General features: G+C 35.7%; 1 protein-coding gene across 2 annotated transcripts in view; it reads left to right on the top strand.

Moving 5' to 3' along the window:
- The window catches only part of LOC106874548 (protein MAK16 homolog), a 167,316-nt gene that overhangs the window by 86,699 nt on the left and 59,815 nt on the right, over window positions 1-20,802 (top strand). For both annotated transcript variants that reach the window (XM_089362571.1, XM_089362572.1), the window contains 3 exons: window positions 6,955-7,038; window positions 13,229-13,283; window positions 14,733-14,807. In XM_089362571.1, the coding sequence (XP_089218697.1) occupies window positions 6,955-7,038; window positions 13,229-13,283; window positions 14,733-14,807 (214 nt within the window). The remainder of the gene's footprint in view (window positions 1-6,954; window positions 7,039-13,228; window positions 13,284-14,732; window positions 14,808-20,802) is intronic.

Below are 20,802 nucleotides of genomic sequence, written 5' to 3' on the forward strand. Positions count from 1 at the left end.
CTATAAACTGTTTTATATGTGTTTTGAACACAGTCAATGAGGGGTCTTATTTTAAATAAGGGATCAAAGTCTGATTCTCCACATACTGGTGTACTGCTTGTGTCTCTTACATGTAGATATTGGGTTAATTTCAAAAATCATGTCCTCGTCATTATACTTGAGACATATCCGTCTCCAAAGGGTTCATCACTACTCCAGTTATTTGTTATTCTGGGTAACTTTCTAATGCCCATAATAATATTTATGGCAAAATATGCCTTAATTTCATTCAAGTTTGTGGGGAAACCACAAACTATCCTTTTTTACGCTTTGCTTACATTCAGCGTAACGGTTTGTTTCCGCCGTAATCATTTCAAATAGGTACATCGGAAAAAGCAAAAAGAAATAGTTCAAAGCTTTGCTCTCCTGGGTAAAAACTGTGCCTTGGTTCAGTTTCTTCAGAAAAATCACTGAAAGAAACAGTTTTAAAATTTTCACTACATTCAGGTACCAATTCATTCTCTTTATCACTGTCATCGGAGCTCTCGGATTCACTGCTTTCACTTTCGGAAAATGAAACACCAGATTCATTATCAAATACCACATGCTTTTTTTTTCCCGGTTACAGAGTTAGATTTATCAAGGTCTTCAATGGAAAATCCTTCGAATCCTGACTCGCTGCTTGACAGAATAAAATTCGTATCCATTTTTTGTCAGAATTACAAATTTTAAAAACACAACAGGAAGAAATTTGGAAAAAAATCTCACAAAATTCATAAAATTAAAATAACAAGTTGATCGTTGTACAAAACTATAGCTGAACTGTTTACACAGTATAATCACGTGTTTTCACGAATGTACTAACGAGATTTGCTTGGATATTCTCATTTAAATATGAATATGTGATTACGGGCGGTTTTGTCACATGAACCAAAATTTTTTTCGGGTGGCTTTGGGTGGTTTGGTAACGAAAGGGTTAAATAATTTTGATTAAATAATTTTTTTTCTGAAAATAAAGAAAAAATAAAAATTACCCAGTAATGTTTTTATAATTTTTGGTTTAATGAAATATAGTAAATTTTTAAAACGCTATTCTTGGCTGCAATATTTTACGTACAGTAGAATTTTAATTTTAAGTGCTTTATTGTTTCCTTTAGAAGTGACGAATTATGCAAAATCTACTGTAGAAATGTTGTTCTGTACTTTTCCAGATGTAATAACATAGGAATATTAACATGCATGTGCCTGCATTTTTCATATATATATATATATATATATATATATATATATATATATATATATATATATATATATATATATAACTACTAACAATTGAGGGTTGCGTAGTCTAGACGGCGTTTTTAGATTTCATTATTCTCTTTAACCCGGGCAAAGCCGGGTATTTCTGCTAGTATATATATATATATATATATATATATATATATATATACTAGCAGAAATACCCGGCTTTGCCCGGGTTAAAGAGAATAATGAAATCTAAAAACGCCGTCTAGACTACGCAACCCTCAATTGTTAGTAGTTACGATACCATATTTCTACATTAATAACTCTCCAATCCATGCCAGTATGGAACATAGACATTAAGTGGAATGCCAGTCTCTCATCTAGGAGGGCCTTGAAATCAATGTTACCAACTGGGGACTATGTGTGTCGCAGTGATAATAAAAAGACCCAAAGGAGGTCTGCAACGAAATAATTTTACTCAACACTTTGCAAGTGAATCAGTGGAGGCAAAGATGCGTCTCATTTACTTGACAATTTATGCACCACATTGCAGAAATCACAATGTAAGTATATCTGAAAGGGTAGTCTTACACTGTTGTACCGTTGAATTACAAATAATGCTCATCTGTTATGTTTGGGTTAAAATTTCATCAACATCAAAAATATATGAATTTTCATGGGAGTTATGGCCGTTATACATAGAATATAATTTCCAAATTTCATAAAGATCCGTTCAGTACTTTTGACGTAGTTTTGGATAAGAAAACAAATGACTAATGTGTGTGTTTGTGTGCATGTGTTTGTGTGTGATGGGTGTACAATGTAACCTCGTGGGCATCGGTACCATTTCCCTCTTTTTCCGTTTCCATTCTCCGAACTTTACATCTTTCCGACGAAGGGCTACGCCCGAAACGTCATACACTCTCTCTTTCATTTCCCGAGCGTCCAATAACACTATCCGTATCACGTCCTCACTTTGTTGTTTTTTTGTTATTGTTTTTTTGTGTTTTTTTGAACTTGCATGTATATATATATGTATATATGTGTACATATTACATGTACAGCTATATATATATATATATACATCTACACATATGTATACATGTACATGTATGCATATAGATTTATATCTATATATATATATCTATGCATATACGTGTACATATACATGTATATGTATACATATACATCTCTTTCTCTCTCTTTCTCTCTTTCTCTCTCTTTCTCTCTCTTTCTCTTTCTTTCTCTCTTTCTCTCTTTCTGAAAGTATCTGTCATTACAGTATCGAAATGTAATTGTTTCAGTTAGTGGAATAACGTGTACATATACATCTATATGTATACATATACATTTCTCTCTTTCTCTTTCTCTCTTTCTCTTTCTCTCTTTCTCTTTCTCTCTTTCTCTCTTTCTCTCTTTCTCTCTCTCTCTGAAAGTATCTGTCATTACAGTATCGAAATGTGATTGTTTCAGTTAGTAGAATAGTTTCATTTTTAAAGTGAAAGTATTTGACATGAGTGTTTTTGTTTCACTTTTGACACGTAATACTTAAATAGTGGAGGAGATATTATGTTGCTGTGGGCTCGAACAAGCACCCAGTTATAATCCAGGTTATGGCTAACCACCTCAGGTTGTAAGGAGCACTGTAGATTACTTTTGTTTATGGTAAGCAATCTCAGTGTATCTCATTGGATGAGTAAATCCTGGATTTGCTTTGCTCGATTATATTTTACTGAGTGTATATCCAAAACAATTACAATGAATATGGAGATTAGTACATCTGCATATTTTTTTAATTTCTACAGTCAATTATACAGCATATTTGATTTAAATGTGTCCAGTATATATTTTTGTTGCATAGACAATACACAATTGCATTTGAACCCAGTTACTTTTGACTGGTTATTAGTCTATGCAACTTTATTCAAGTTCCATCCACTGATGTGGTCAGAAGTGAACTAAGTGTATGTAGGTTTAGCTAGCATTATATTTGGTAAGTGACAATAGTTTTTGAGTGTAAAAAGTGTGAGAGGAAGCTTTGGAAACCAAATATGGCTATAAAAACTGCTGTGAGGTTGACTCTATACTGACCTTAGGTTAGAATTTCAAATCAAGAATACCAGACCGTTAATTAGGTCAAAGTATTTAAAAACAAACAAACAAAAAAACCCCACTAACCTTCGATTGATTAAGAATTAGTGAACTTGAGATAGTGCATGCAGTTACTGGTCACTAATTCAGATATAATTTAAATATATGAGATATGTAGGAGTTATTTGTGAGACCAATAAACCAAATTTGATTTACATGTAGTTTCATTGTTCTATACGTGTTGCAAGAATTTTCAAATATGTAGTTTTTACATATGGAGAATACTGATTATGCAAACTAGATCTTATATTTACCATGCAAACTCAGGCACCTCTTATTTTATGTGGTGCTTACTTAATTAAAAATCCTTTCTATGGAAGTATTTGAATGCCCTGTAAAGGTGCAGACACCTTAAGGCTGTTCTTGCCCACTATTAAGTAACTGGTGTTTAGACATAAAAATATGGAATATTTCTTCTACGCATAAATTGCATCTTTTCCCCTCAATTACTATGGTTTTGCTATGCCTATTATTTTCTATTCAGTATTAAAGTTAATGTTTCTATCCTTAAAGGATCAGATAAACACACTTAAGCTTGTGCTATACATCTCTCTATCTTTAAATGAAGCTAAATGATTTGCTGGTTTCACCTTGAAATTCGTCTAGCATGCTCCAGTATAAAAATACAATATTCCCCCTGATGTTACCATTTAAACCAAATCTGCTGTATAATTGACTGCAGATATAATAAATATGCAGTTGTACTAATCTCTGTATTCATTGTAATTGTCTTTTATGTTGGTTCTGAGTTTTGGTTAAATTAACTGTGGCTGGTTTGTCTTGAAGTAGTTGCATGCTGGTTATATGTTAACAGGTCTAGTCTGTGTGTCTGGAGTGATTGTAGATTAATTAATGATAAGAAGAACCAGGTAAATTTAATGTGACTGTTCTTTATTGCAATCATTAAAAAAATACATGGCAAATGATAAGTAACTGGTTTGGTAATTCATAGCTTGGTTCTGTGTGCTGGGCAGTGTAGTTCTGTGTTCTGGGCAGTGTAGTTCTGTGTTCTGGGCAGTGTAATTCACAGGAAGATGTCTACTTGACTTGTGATTTCATCTCCATCTCCTCTCTCTGCTCTGTAGTGTGTGGGAGCATTTCTTATGTAATGGTTGGTAGACAGGAACAGAATTTTTCTGCATTGGGATAAAAACTTGCTCAAACACCAATTGGCTAGTTAACACCATCCTATCTTTGCAACAAATTTAGTCCAATCCTAATCACATGATGAAATGTTGACAATGCTGAAATATGTACATTTGATATAACTTTAAAGCTAAATAGCTGAGTAGACAATATGCTTGCTACAATAACCCCTGGGCCAGTATATTTTTCACAGAAAAATGTACAAAAATTCAAAAAGGAAAAAATGTAGCAAATGGAAAACCATAGTAAGAAAAAAATGTACAAAGGAAGAAAAAATACACAACAAAAAAGTGTATAATTTCAACTGATTTACAAAGTTGAAGTGAAAACAACTCTTCAAAAATTACATAATGTGTTCAAAGAACAAAATTTGTATATACAAAATGCATTAAAATTGATGAGAACAAACAAACTGAATCAAAATGCTGCCTTCAATTGTTGGTGAAAGCACTCGATCATCTTGTTAGACATGGGTTGGTAAGCAGTAGTAGGAATCCACCATGCACCAAATAAATTTGAAATGTTAGTGAAAGGGCTTGATTCAAATTGTCAGTTGTGGTCTGTAGTGATGGTAAGATGTGCTCTTAAATTCAACTGGCTATAAGAGCCATCGTGATTGTGAGTGAAGAAATATCTTTGATAGGAATAGCTCCAAGCCATCAAGAAAAATGATTGATACAGGTCAACAGATATGAGTACTCCTTGACTGGTGGAAAAGGGCCAACGATGTCAATGTGAATATGTTTAAATTGGGCATCAGGTATGGAAAAAGTACCAACGGGTGCCCTAATATGATGTTGCACTTTATACTTCATGCATACTACAGAAGTTCTTGTCCACTTTTTAATGTTCTTTTGCAGTGTGAGTGCGTATACATGTGCAATCTGTGACTAAAGCAGCTTGAGTGAGTGCATTCTCAATCCATGGTTTGTGGTTGAATTTTTCTGGCAGGTGTGCATGCAGTGTGAAATGCTTTGAAAGTGGTGTAGAAGTGAAATGTGTCTGGTGCTGTAGAAGTGAAATGTGTCTGGTGCTGTCACTGTGTACATTTGCTGAGATGAGCAAGAATGACACAGTATGGTATGCTGGCGCGTTGCAAGAGACAGGCAATTCTCTCTGTTTATTCCATGACCAACCTGGGTCTAACAGGCAAGTTGTGTCTATAATAAGGGTGCAGAGAGTATTAGTCGAAATTGAGTGTTACATGTAAACAAATGAAAGTGTCCTGTGCAGACAGCATGGTATAAAAAGATGAAATAAATAAACAAAAGTGACAAACTTGGCTGGAAAGTGTCTTACATATTGATAAGCAACTAGTTTGCTAATTCATGACTTGGTTCAGTGTGCTGGGCAGCGTAGTTCACGAGCAGTCATCTGCTTGACTTGTGATCTCGTCTCTATCCTTTCTCTCTGCTCTGTAACGTGACGTGACGAAGCATTTCTTATACAATGGTTGGTAGGCAGGAAGAGAATTTTTCTGTGTTGGGATAAAAACTGTTGCTCAAACACTGATTGGCTAGTTAAGCCCATCTAGTCTTTGCAACAGATTTAGTCCAACCCTAATCACATGATCAAATGTTGACAATGCTGAAATATGCCCCTTTGATATAAGTTTAAAGCTAAATAGCTGAGTAGACACTACACTTGCTATAATAACCCCTGGGCCAGTAGGTAGGTAGATAGATAGATAGGCAACATTTCTTTTTGCAGTTTCCATATTTTCAACTGCTTTATCATATCGTCAAAAGGGAAAATTTTCCAGCATTTTCTCCATGATGATATGAGAATGGTTTCATTCTCTTTCACTGTTATTCTGTATCCACTCCCTTCCTTCACTCAATCTATCTCTCTAACTCTCTCTCACCCTCTCTCTCTTCCCTTTCCCTCCCCTCTCCCTCCTCTATATCTCCTTGCCTCTCACCCATCCTCCTGTATTTAATAACATGTTATATTTGTCTTACCTGTCAGTGCTATGAATCTCCTCACTCTCACTCCGTGTCTGTCCCTCCTCTTTACTGCTTTACCTCTCACTTCAACTATACTTCCTATGCTTAAGATTTATTTTCTCTCTTTTTACCTCTTCCTTTGAAGTGTGACATACATTACAGGTATGTATATAAAAGAAAAAAAAAGACATATTATTACTTAGGATGTGTTGGTGTACACTCAAATGTGGAAAAACATTCACTACAGTAATTGTCTTAGAAGGGATGTATATGAAAACATGGAGCTGGACTCTGAATGACATCAGCTGCTCATAATCCAATAAGGACTAGTATCTTACAAGATAAAGAGGTTACTTCTGTATATTAGAATTATCCAACCCATGTCATGATGTAAATATAAATGTTATTAATCTTGATATTTCATTTTTTAAAAATTATTACTCTCCCCCACAACTTCACTTTTTTTTTTATCATTGTTTCATTTTAGGTATTATCGTCGGAAGTGTCGCTTGAGATTGATAAGAATTAGGCAGTATTTGGCCAGAATGAGAAAACTTGTTTTGCGTAACAGGTAAGTGTGTGTGTGTGTGTGTGTGTGTGTGTGTGTGTGTGTGGTAAGGGAGCGATATCTATTCCTTCCACAGTCAAGACTGCATTTTTTTAATCACTCAGCATAGTAATCTTTTATACATTTTCTGATACACTTTATATTCAGCTACTCTCTCTTCTCACTTGTATTCCATGTTTCATGAAGGTTAATATTATATGACATATTCACTAGATTATATTTATATCTCCAACCGACACAAATCTTTCACATTCCATGTTTCATGGCTCATTGCCTTGTGGAACCACACTTCTTATGTAAATTTCATACATTAATTGGTGCCTTTGGTGTATTTTGATGATCTTTTTGATTTTGGTTGCCTTGGTGATGTGTCATACTGTGCAGGCAAAAGGCAGCATTCAAGGTGTGTAGGAGAAAGGCAAACAAGTTAACAGAAACAACATAAAAACACCAACACTGGTTGTCAAGTAGTGGTGACACACATGCATACATGGGTTGAACAGTTTGACCAGAGCTGGCAAGCTAGAGAGCTGCACTAAGTTCCAGTCTGATTTGGCTTGGTTTTTATAGCTGGATGTCCTTCCTAACACCATTCACTTTCAATATGAAAATTACAGACAGAAATTATAGATGTTGTGTTTGAAATTCTTTAACAAGAGGAACTCTTTAGCCAAAGTAAAACCTACCTACTATAAGTAAAGCATGAAAATCACTCAATTTGATGAAAGAAACAACTGAGATGCACAGACAAACTGTGGAAGAGTATAAAAGAGATAGCAATGAGTGAACAAACTGATGAATATAAGTTATATAAGAACTGCTGTTAACATGTGACAATAGTGATGCTAGAATAATAGGAAAAAAGTTACAGTGCTGGAAACTTTGAATGGTTAGAAGAATAAGGAAGTCAGAATCTCATATTTCCGAAAGCTGAGCAGCAATATACTATTGAAACATTGCATGTAAAGTGGGACCAACCTGAGTGTATGAGAAAATGATGTAATCAACACAAGGAAACACTGTTCGGAAAATTCTTCACTATAACTCACACCATTTAAACTGTATTGAAAATGAGTATTGGAAAACCATCTTTTTGAGGTATATGCTGCATTTTTCAATTGTACAAGTAATTTCTTGGAAGGAAAGAGTAAATGTAGAACAATATTAAACATTTTGGAATGACCTATATGCTTTTAACTCATTCTCACAAGAAATAAACATAGCTTGATTTATAGTAAGGCAATTACCCTGGGGACCCACTTCTTTCCAGAAAGTTTGCATGAAGTAGGCCTTCCTCTATCTACTTCTTAGAAAAAAATCTCTAATAAATCTTAAAAACAAATATCACATTTTTCTCCACTTTAATGGCACTAAAAAACTACTCTAAAATAACTTCTACCCAGTTGTCCTGAAGCAGCTTTTGGTCTGTGGGGAATAATGGATTTCAAGGATGGAGGAAAGAATAACAACAAAAAGAAAAACGAAAGCTTTCTGAAAAATATTTAGTACTTTTATGTATTTATCTGCATAAAAGTAGATAGAAGTTGTTGACTCAACAATGAATTTTTCGATTAAATCTCTCTCTCTCTCTCAAAAACAAACAAACCTGCACTCACATATATTGCCATTCCATAAAGTTATTCTACTCATTTGGTATGCTAGTCATATTTATGAAATAAGGCAAGACTGTTTGGCTTCCAAAATTTTAATTTTTAAGTTACTGTTTTAGTTATAAAGTTTTCTTTTTTGCATAATATCACTGCACAGAGCACAGATAAAAACTTTTTTTCTTTTGTCTTTGGAATATAACTTGGTCATATTTTTGTTTTCCATTAAACCTAATCATTTCTTCCTCTTATAGTTCTGTATTTTTCATTATCATCAGCCTCCCAAATTTTTCTATTATGTTCACAAACAAAACTTCACTGATGGTATTGATTTAGTACCTGTCATTGTTGCTGGTGCTGTTTCTCAACTTACTTTTTCAATTTGTCTATGACCACCAATTTTCAGCTATCTTTGTTGAACATTAGTTGTTATTTCAATGGATGTCTATTACTATAAGTTCCTGGTCGTAAATGGGTGGATTGAAAAAAAAAAATCAGAAAAAATGTTGAAACAAAAATAAGCCCAATGATGCCACTAACAACAACACATCTTAATTGCAATTCAAAATACCTTCTTCTCTCTCAAAATGATTTGAACTGTTACATCTACTGATGCCATTTTTATTAACAAAAGTGAAAGTAGAATTGTTACCTCAGATATTACATAGTTTGAAGTTTAGAGGGGTCCATGAAATACTTAATTCCTTTTCAAACAAATCATTTTTCTGAAGCATTTATGGTGCATCTTTGTTTTCATGGCCCCATGAAAGTGAAACAAATTTTGAAGAAAAGTAATTTAATTGAAACAAAATCCTTAATCTGTAATCCTCAATTTGCTGTTACTCATTTGAATCTTTTCTGTTTACTTTGGTTGCAGGCCTCCATAACTGCCCCAAACATAAGAATAGCAGAAGAATGTGCCTGTGGGTAGATTAAACAAAGCTGTTGTCAGTTCTTGTTTTGTTTTTGAAGCTATTTACTTTTTGCTTTTATTTAGATAATATTTTCACACAGTATACTATAGAATATTCGGCTATCAAAGAATTTCCAAAGAAAGAAGTTAAAAAATGCTACTGTATTGGCTAAGTCACAACATCTTGCAGAATTCCTGGCAAAATTTTTCTTTGCCTCAAAAAATAAGGGGGGAAGGGAACTTAGAAGCTAATGAAGGATCAGTAATAGATGTTTCTTTTGAGAAACTAGCTGCACTCTTAAGCACATCTGTAAGGAGAAACATATCAACTCAAGCGAAGTGCTATCTTAGGACCTAAAATGAGCCAGTTAGTTTTCTGCCAGAGAAAAGTATGTGTTCATGTTCTTTCAGAATCCAGAATATTGATGTGGTGAAGGCAAAATGGATGGGTATTGTCATGATTTTAAAAATTCTATGTTTTATACTGAACAGCATTTGAGAGAGTAGTTCCAGTACAGCCCATCAAAGAGGGCAGTTTATTGCTTTTACTGTTCTTTGATGTCAAGCCACTCTGACTGGCTTTCCAACAAGTATGGCTTTAATGATAGGAAAAATGAAAACATGAATAAAGTCAAGGCCACAGTGATTTTGAGTTGCAGTTCAAGGCTTTACATAAGCTGATAAAACAAGTGCTGAAAAACAAGAAATGTTGGACTGAAATATTCTTTTCTTCTCTAGGCACAAGGCCTGGAATTTTTGGGGAGGGGCCAGTCAATTAGATTGACCCCGAAAGGATGAAAAGCAAAGTCGACCTTGGTGGAATTTGAACTCAGAACATAAAGACAGATGAAATACGACTAAGCATTTAACCCAGTGTGCTAATGTTTCTACCAGCTTGCTGCCTTGTTGGACTGAAATATTGCACTGTGTTGTGGCTGTGACAATGTTTCTAGCCAAGAGAGGCCTGGTATTGAAGGGATAATTGGATCTAAGCACAATGAGAATTCTTTTGAGAATTATGGATCTTATTGCACAATTCGATCCATTTCTAATGTGTCACTTGAAAGCATTTGGCAATTTTGGAAGTGATAAGCTCTGTTCTATTGAATGCAAAATTTATGAATCATATTGCAGCAGAACTTAAAAACTACCAAGTATTAGTGTTTGTAGATTTAATGCCAAACTGATCAGCTAACAGTTATTGTGTGTTGTACTGTTTCTGAGAAACTAGTAGAAAGGTTTTTAAATTTCCTAGTTTGGTTCTTATGAAGTGGAAACGCTGGTCACATCTGAGTTGGAATTTCTTTAAAAAATAGGATGTAAACTTTGAAGACTGTAGGGATAGTCCTATGACAGTACCAGTAATATCACTGAAAATCTTTTTGCTTTCTTCCCCTCTTTTTTCCCTTTCTTTTTCTCCTCTTTGAGTTATGTTTAGAATACAAAATGTACTGTCTCCACTTTTCTTTCAAACATTCAATTTTGGAGAGAATTTTTTGATGAAATGTAGTTCTGCATTAAAAAACATTAGTATAAAAAATTCTCTCCAAAATTGAATGTTTGAAAGAAAAGCAGACTCCCTTTTGGCTATCTGAAACATTCTCCTGCTACCCCCACTCTTCCAGGCATTCCAAGCCTGTTCCTTTGCACTAGTGACCCTGTCTACAGTATTGTTCCACCACCACATTACCCTGGGTCTGGAAGGGACTTTGCACCAGCCACTGATTTGGTCTGTGGCACTCAACAAGCTGTCTTGCAGGAATTCCTAGCTGTCTTCTATGTCACAGGACTGTAGCTCCTCCTTATCATCAAATTTCTCAGTAAGTATATCCCTAAATCTGTGACCATGTGAAGGGTTCCTAAGCTTCTAAGTCCGTCTTTTCCAGATTGGTCTGGTTTTTGGCATCCTTTTGGCCTCGAGTCTAAAGTCACTAATAACTAGTCTATGTTGGAGGGTACATTCTTCACCAGGGAGAGTCCTTGTATTTAAGAGCAACCATGCATCCTGCTGTCTGGTGAGAATGAAATCGATCTGGCTAGCAGAGTCACCTGACTGATAGGTTATCAGGTGGCTAGCTGGCTTCCTGAAGTAGGTGTTGCAGATCAATAGGTTATTTGCATCGCAGAACTTAAGTAGCCTAGTTCCCTCTTCATTTCTGGTACCAGCTCCATGTCCTCCATGTACACAATGGAAAATACCAGATTGCTGTCCGACATGCCCATTAAAATCTCCAGCCACAAAGATGAGATCATTATCACTCATCTTTGAGGTAGCTTGCAGAAGTATATTATAAAAGTGATCCTTTTGTTCATTTGGTAGGCCCGCTTGTGGAGCATAAGTAGATATAATTTTAGCTATACCATTCTGCAAGACTGGCCTGAGCTTAAGTACTCTATCACACACCCTCATACCCATATGACCTAATCCACCCATTTCTTTGCAAGAAGCATGCTCACACCCCCTATTTCATCACTATTACCTTCCCAGAAGAGTTTATACCTATGTGCTTTGCCTGTGAGGACTCTGGCTGAAGTTTCTCTCCATCTTACCTCTTGTACGCAACGTACATCAACACGTCTGGGTATTCAAGCTAAATTTGACAGTTTGCATAAAAGGAAAAGAAAACAATATCTCATCCAGAGATAAATGTATTTTTTTAGAAAAATTCAATTAATATCAACTAGTTTATGACTGAGAGGTAAATGTTTACTCAAAGAAACTACCCTCAGCTTCTACCATGGCTTCAAGGTAGGACATGGCGCTTGCATTCCTCAGTGTCTCTGGGAAGATCTTGGCCATCAGCTCAGCCTTGGTGTTGCAGGTAGAGTGGTTGGTGTTTTTCTCAACCACAACCCACACATAGTAATCCATGAGATTACTATCAGGGGAATTAGGAGGCTAGATATTGGAGCTAGTGAGGTTGTAGAAATTCTCTCTGACAATAACTTCTGACTCTTTCTGGAGGTATGGCAAGGAGCCGAATCTTCCTGCTACTCATATGGTCTTCCAGCAGTAACCCTCTCCAGCCAAGGATTGACTACAATCTCTAGTAGTTTCATATTTCTGTCTGAATTGAGCATAAAGCCTTGTTCAAAGATGTGGGGATGATTCCAGCATGTAGGCACAGTCAGAACACCTGCTGTGTATATTTGTGCTGGCCATGGCTCTGTAGTTTCTGTCGTAGCTATCAATGTCATGTCTTACAGCTTTTACAGTGTTCACAAAGTATTGAGCAGTAGTCATGGTGTCAGCATTTTGATACCTGGCACAAATCATCATGATACAGGTAACTTTTTTCCAAAATTCAGATTGTCTCCAGTCCTCCATATTGGCAAAGCTTTTCTCAACTACAATTTTAATCTTTATGCTCTCCAATGCTGTTGACTGTTCACCAATACATCAAGCTGTTCTCAAAAAAAGGAGACATAAAATATTATCAAATTTAGTCTGAATGCCCTGTGTATATAAATATATAAGAAATAGTTATACATGTCATCATTTATAAATATGTGTATGTTGTATATATGTTTGTATCTGTGTTTTCTGGGAAAATAAGAAAAGAGGCTGTAGTAATTTGAAAATTTGTAATAATTTTTGTTCAAGAATTACCAATTAACTCCATTGTCAAAATTATTGAAAACTAATTGAATGTCTTGTGTCCTTCACTTTCAGGCGAAAGTTGGTTCCTTTGCAGAGAAATATTGAACGTCGAGAGAAAAGACGAGAGGTGAGTAAAATCAATTGTATTGTGGTTGTTACTGTTACATCAGAGCATTTGTTGAAGGATTTCCAACCAATGCGATCCCACACTGGCATGGCTATGTGGTAGCGAACTGGCTTCCCAACCATATGGTCTTAGATGCAGTCCCATCATGTGGCACCATGGGTTAGTGTCTTCCACTATATCCCAGTCCAACCAAAGCCTTGTGAGTCAGTTTGGTGGACAAAAACTAGAAGGTGCCTGTCATATATGTGTATATATATCTATGCATGTGTTTTTGTGTTTGTTGCCCATTGCCACTTGACAACTGGTGTTGGGCTCTTTACATCTGTTTAACTAAACCTTTCAAAGCAATTCAGAGCCTTCAACAAGTCAGATATAAAAGATAAGTATACCTAGGACTACATTACCTAACTCATAAAGTCCCATATCACAAATATCTGCCACTTTTGTAAAATCCTAAATGCATGAAAGTGCAACTATGCACTCTTCAGCACATGCTTATGCATATATATGTGTATGTATATGTATATATATATATATATATATATATATATATGCATACTGTTAGGTTTACCCAATATTCATGCCTTTCTCACCTGTTATATTTATATCATGGGCATGTTTGATAGTCTCCCAGTTAATGTTCTTATCACTTATCCTCTTCCCCTATCATTCCCACTTCTATTATGTTCCTCACATTCATTTATCACTCCTCTATCAAGCACACCACTGCCACCCATATCTCAGTTGCTCATACCTTTATCACTCATACCTTGCACACTTACACTCCTTACTGCTCATTTGTCAGTTACTCCCTCCTAAGTCTCATTGTGCTATGCTATTGGTATGACTAAGGATGGCAGCGCATCTCTTTGTACAGTGCTTCCTGTATTACATAAGGATGCCACTGTGTATATTTGACCCTCTCACTGATGCTCTCATCACCTCTCATCTCTACCACCCATTCTGTTTCATTCATCTTAAGGAGATCTCATTTGATACATATACACCTCATACGCTTTATCTAGACTTTGTTCAAAGTCAGTTGGTATTGTTACCTATTGTTCACCCTTACCATGTATCCAGTCCATGCTAGCCATCATGCTCTCACCTGTGGAGGTGCCATGGTAAAGTGTACGCAGCACACTCTATTAATTGTGGGATCAAGGGGTCACCATCATTCTTGTCAAAGACATGACAACCTACCTAGTGCTGGTGCCATGAAAGTGCACTCAATACACTTTATAAAGTGATTGATGTTAGGAAAGGCATCCAACTAGAGTAACCAAGCCAAAATAAAATTTACAAATGTTACGAGGTTCCCCAACCTTTCTAGGAGCACCCTAGCCTTCCAACTCATGCAAGCATGGAAAGCAGACATCAAATGGAGATTGTGTCTGTGGTAGCAGCAGCAGTTATATAAAATAAAACCTTATTTGTATTTGTTTGCAGGAGAAAGCATTGGTTGCTGCCCAACTTGACAATGCCATAGAGAAACAGTTATTGGAAAGACTCAAATCTGGTGCTGTGAGTATTCAAGCTTATTTTTTTACATTTTTCACGCAAGCAGTTCTTATTTTGTTTCTTTGTGTTTTTAAGTCCAATGTATTTTATTAACCACTTTATAGTTTGAACTATGAAAGGTTGGTGTGTGTGATTGTGTGAGTATGCATGTGTGTACATATGTCTGTGTGTGAATGTTGTCATTTCAATGTGTCACATGAAATGATTTGAATGAAAATCAGTGTCATTGTGTTTATATATGTGGTTAACATAATGTCTTGTAGCTTTGAAGTAGTGAAATAAAACCCTCCTTGTAAAAGCACGGATGATTGTTGACAGTTAGAGCATCTGGCTGTGAAATTATTGTTTAAAAAAAATAAGTACTCATCCAACCTGTGTCAGCATAGAAAAAAAAAGCTAATGAATAACTCGCATTATATAGTCATGTATTACAAACATATTTCTGTGTTTGTGCTATAAACTTATATAGTGTATGAATATGTGTTAGGTAATTACAATTTCAGGGACATACTGAAACATATTGTGCTAATTGTAATCCTATTTGCTTTGCTTGTGACCCACGTGCATAATCGATGCTACATTCTTCTGTTATTAAGGTGTGTGAGAGTGTGCATATGTATGTGTGTGTATATTTGTCTGTCTCAAAATATTTTGTTTTGTTGATGTATGTTTTAATGTCTGCCTGCATGTTTATGTGTAAGTATGTGTATATATGCATATGTGTATATGTATGCATGCATGCATAATTCTTGTTTATGTATATGTATGTATGAGTGTGTATGTGTCTGCAGATGCATGCAAAATGACCATCCTCATATTTAGTGTTTTTTAAAGCATTAATTAAAATATTACTTAAACAACTCAGTTTTATGAGTAAAGTTATTAGAATGATAGTATGATGTTTGGCATATTACCATGAAAACCAGAAATGAAAGCAGCCATTTTTGCATGTATCACTCACAATGGCTTTCAAACAAAAGAACAAAGATAAGCATTTTTTTCAAACTTTAATTTCATATTTCATAAAATATTCAAACTGAATATTTAAAAAAAAAACAAAAAACAGACTTGATTTACTTGCTGATGATCAGAAATAGGTAACTTTGAGTACTGGAAATTAGGGCCTTTCAGTTATAATGTATTAAAGAATACTCTGTATTTGTATTGAGTTCTGTAATTTGTTGCTTCTGGCGAATCAGCAGTTATGTATTGAATGCATTTAATATGTATGTTTCAGATAATTGTTCAATAGATAAAAAGGGTATTTCATCTCTTACACAAAATCTTCCTCAGTTAAGACATATCAAAATATAAACAAATTGATGGTATTCACACTTTATTAAACTGGAGCAACTTAGGGACAGGACATGTCCAGAAGGGGTCAATATTTATAGGGAGGGAAATGGAATAGCAGGGAGGGAGGCAGGACAAAAATGAGAGAGATTGCAACTATGTGGAAACAGAAGGAAGAGTCAACTAAATAAATAAATAAGTGTACAAAAGAGCATGTGACAGCATACAAAGAGTAAAAACAAAATAAACGAATAAATAAATGTATCAGAATTATTATTATTATTATTATTATTATTATTATTATTATTATTATTATTATTATTATTATCATTATTATTATTATTAACATCTCTTTATCACAGGTTTTGTTGGAACTCCTGGAGTCTTGCATGCAAAGTGGGCTTACTACCTGCAGCCTATGGGACCATGCTATTCATTCCTTTCAGCTATCTAATATTTTCCTGATTATTCTAGGCGTGCCAAGGAGGCAAACCTTTTCTAACTGAGCACTCTATTTCAATTTCCTTTATATTCCTCTTGATGGCTTCTGATACTGTTCCCAAGGACCCAACAATAATTGGCACTATTTTCACCTTCTTTATTTTCCATAGCCAGGCTGTTTTGTACTTAAGAGGGTGGTATCTATCTATCTATCTATCTATCTATCTATCTATCTATCTATCTATCTATCTATCTATCTATCTATCTATCTATCTATCTTTTCGACTTCCTTCTTGACTATTTGTGGGTCAAAGGGGCATGCGACATCAACTATATAGCATATGTGGTGCACCTTGTCCACCACCACTAGGTCTGGTCTGTCATGCTGTAGCACCTATTTGGATTGAGAAATCCCACTGATTTTGCTAGTCTCTGACTCGGCCACTCTCTGCGGTTTATGCTCATATCATGTCTTGCCTCTAGCTTCCACTTTTTGCACAGTTTTCAATGGAGCTCTTTTGCTACCTGGTCATATCACCACAACTTGTAGTGGTTTTGGGCAAGTCTAGGGCATTGGTTTCATCCACTCTATTGTAGAAGCGGCACAGTAGACACACCTGCTCATTCCTAAGGTTGACCCTACAGTTTGTGGTCAGAGCTTGGTCCTGCACTTCCAGTATAGTGCTCTCGGTCTCTTTTTAGGGTTCCTTTCATCAGCCAATCCCACCTAATGTTTCCAGCTGCTGCTGCTTATTATTATTATTATTATTATTATTATTATTATTATTATGCTTTCATTCTTTGTATTCAGTCATGTTCTTTGGTACATTTATTTAATCTATAATAATAAATGCCAAAATGAATCTCTCTGTGTCAGTGTGTCACACTTTGACTCCTTCTCTCTCTATTCAATAACACTTCTACTTTTTCTCTTGATGGGGTAAGAGTAATAGTAAGCATAGAGATAGTGATGGTGGTAGTAGATTGACGGTTGTGATGGTAATGGGGTGATAATAATAGTATGAGCTGTAGTTGTGATAGAGGCGAGGCGATGGTGATTATGGTGGTGGTGGTGGTAGCCAAGGCAGACAGGGATTACAGTGATAGTAAGCGATGTGAAAGACTGGTAATGGTGGTGGAGGGAAAGGCGGCGAAGCCAAAAGTATTGATGGTGGTGGCATCAGAAGTCTGAATGGTGCGTGTATGGCAGTTGTGGCAATGGTGGTGGTACTGGTGATGGTTGAAAACAATCAACAGAGAGAGAGAGAGAGAGAGAGAGAGAGAGAGAGAGAGAGAAAGAGGTTAGACAGAAAAAAAAATTGTTCTGACCCCTGAATGGGAAGACAAAAAAATGTTGTTTATCATGCATCTTTGCAATAAGTTCCAAGTCAACAAATTATATCATTGTTTTGATGAAAATTGTTCATTGCTTGAAAAATATTGGTCAAGTTTAATAAAATTTAATATGTACTCAATGCATGAAATATCACTGTTGGCCCAAGGCCCAATGAAGGGCCCTCCACAGGAGCTAGCTTAAAAGCCACCCTATCAGGTGGCTTTTAGGCTAGATTCTTATATATCTAGTTGGCCCCTCGCTCTTCTCTTCCCATATTGTTCTATCTCCCTCACCATTCCTTTATCCTCATACCTACGCTACCAATTCCTTTTCCTCCTTTTTTTTCTCTCTTTTCCTTTCCAATCTTCTCTCTCTTTTCTACTTCCCACTCTTTAGATATTTTACTCCTTCTGACCATGTTCTTCTCTCATCAAGTAGGCAACATGAACTGCTCCAACCATGTATATTATGTCTTAACTGAAGTAGATTTATTTGTTGCACAATTATCTGAAACATAGGTATTAAATGCATGCAAAATATCATTACTTGATATGACTTTATTATTATAACTTTGTAATTATGACTCATGCCAGTATAAACCGGCCAGTTCTAACCCCATCCACATGGATACTAGTGTGTGTGTGTGTATGTGTATATATATATTTGTGTGTGTGTATATGTATATGTAAAGTAAAAGCAGCTTTAATGTAAAAGATATTAAATGCATATACTAATGTATATGCTTTGTATATTTTCCAGTGACTGCAATGACGTAGCGGAGTATAAAACTCTCATGTCACTGGTGTTAAAACACCTTAGAGTCATGGACAGGTGAGATAACTCACCGTCAATCCCATTTGGGAGTGATGGACATCGATGTTTCACCATTTTCATGGCTTGTCAGCATCATGCACATGTGGGAGTTGAAGGCGAATCATTTAGGCAGTCCACGACTTATATGCTCATGGCTTGTATAATCATAAGCTAGTATGCTTGGAAATAGTATACCTAAGAGAAAATTGACATATTAAGTAAAAACAGCTCTAGTGTAATAAGTATTATTAAATACATATACTAATGTATATGCTTTGTGTATTTTCCAGTGGCTGCAATGGCGTAGCAGAGTATAAAGCTCTCATGTTGCCAGTGTTAAAAGACCTTAGAGTCATGGAAAGGCGGTAACACACCCTCATGATTTTACGGACTGGCTAGGTGATTTGCCTTCAACCCAAGCAGGTGCGGGATGCTGACAAACCACAAAAAATGGTGAAACATCGATGTCCATCACTCCCAAATGGGATTGAGGGTGAGCTACCTTGCCCCTTCATGACTGTAAGGTGTTTAACTCTGGCAACATGAGAGTTTATACTCCACTATGCCATTGCAGCCATTGCAAAATACATAAAGCATATACATTAGTATATGTATTTAATAATATATATGTATGTACGTATATATATATATATATATATATATATATACACACACAGGCATAAGTGTGGTTGTGTAGTTATATACAGACATAAGTGTATTTAAGAAGTTTACTTTGGTACCACACTGGGTTAGGACTTCAGTTCCACTGTGCCCACCCTTCAATGCTTGAATAGGTTAGACAGATTTTATTGAAGCAGATTTTCTTTGACCAGATGCCCTTCCTGTTGTCAACCCTTGTCTATTTCCAACTAAAGTAATATTTCCCAATGTTTTTGACATGTTTTTGTAAAATATTGAAAATGACTGATACGGCTTGTATGATAGTATTAACCATTTACAGCTATTACATAATGTCAAGACAAGGAGACATAAACAAGCAAAGCTCACACTTGCCTGCGCATATATACAGACATATCTAGGGAAGTATGATCCGAAAAGAGACTGGTACAGGTAGTTAGTAAGCGTCACAGCTTGTATAGATGACAAAAAGTGAAAAATAAATGATAAAGTTTAATAACTGCTATATGTTATACACTTCATCTCATATTGAAGTCGATGGGAATTTCAATAAGTTAATAGCCACCATACAACTCATGGTTTAGCAATGAAAATTGCTAAATCTGCATATATATTGGGCAAGTGTCTTCTATTAGAGACCTTGGTTGATTAAAACCTTATAATTGGTAGACAGAAACTGGAAGAAGCCTGTCATGTGTGTATGTGTGTGCTCTTGTGCTGAAATTGTGATGGTTGTAAACAAGCACCACTGTCATACAAGTGGTGTTGTATATTTCAAGTCTTCTGATGAAAAATGTGTCTGGCCATGGGAAATATTATCTTACTTGGAAACAAGTGAGGGTTGGCAACAGGACGGGCATCTGGCTATTGATAATGTGCCTCAGTAACCTGTGTCTGACCCATACTACCATGGAAAAGTTGAATGATTGTAATGATATGTATGTGCGTGTGTGTACCCATGTTTTGGCATCATGTAAGGGTTGTAAACAAGCATCACCACCATGCATTTTCAGTTTTCTATGAAAATCTTGTCTGGCCATGGGGAAATATTAACTTACTTGGAAACATGGTTGATGACAAGAAGAACATCCTTAAAAAAAATCTGCCTCAACAAATTCCATGTAACTCACATGGAAAAGGGAATGTTAAATGATTTTATATATATATATATATATATATAGATGCAGGCATGGCTGTATGTTAAGAAGCTTGCATCTCAACAACATGATTCTTGGTTGAGTCCCACTCGTGGCACCTTGTGTAAGTGTCTTCTCCTATAGCCTCGGGCCAATCAAAGCCTTGTGAGTGGATTTGGTAGAGGAAAACTGAAAGAAGCCCGTCATGTATATATGTGTGTGTGTGTGTGTGGCTTTGTGTTTGTCGTCCACCCCCTCCGCCACTTGACAACTGGTATTGATTTGTTTATGTCCCCGTAACTTAGTGGTTTGGCAAAAAGAGACTGATAGAATAAGTATC

The sequence above is a fragment of the Octopus bimaculoides genome, chromosome 14, assembly GCF_046866305.1.
Source record: "Octopus bimaculoides isolate indiv1 chromosome 14, ASM4686630v1, whole genome shotgun sequence".
In the NCBI taxonomy this organism is placed as follows: domain Eukaryota; kingdom Metazoa; phylum Mollusca; class Cephalopoda; order Octopoda; family Octopodidae; genus Octopus; species Octopus bimaculoides.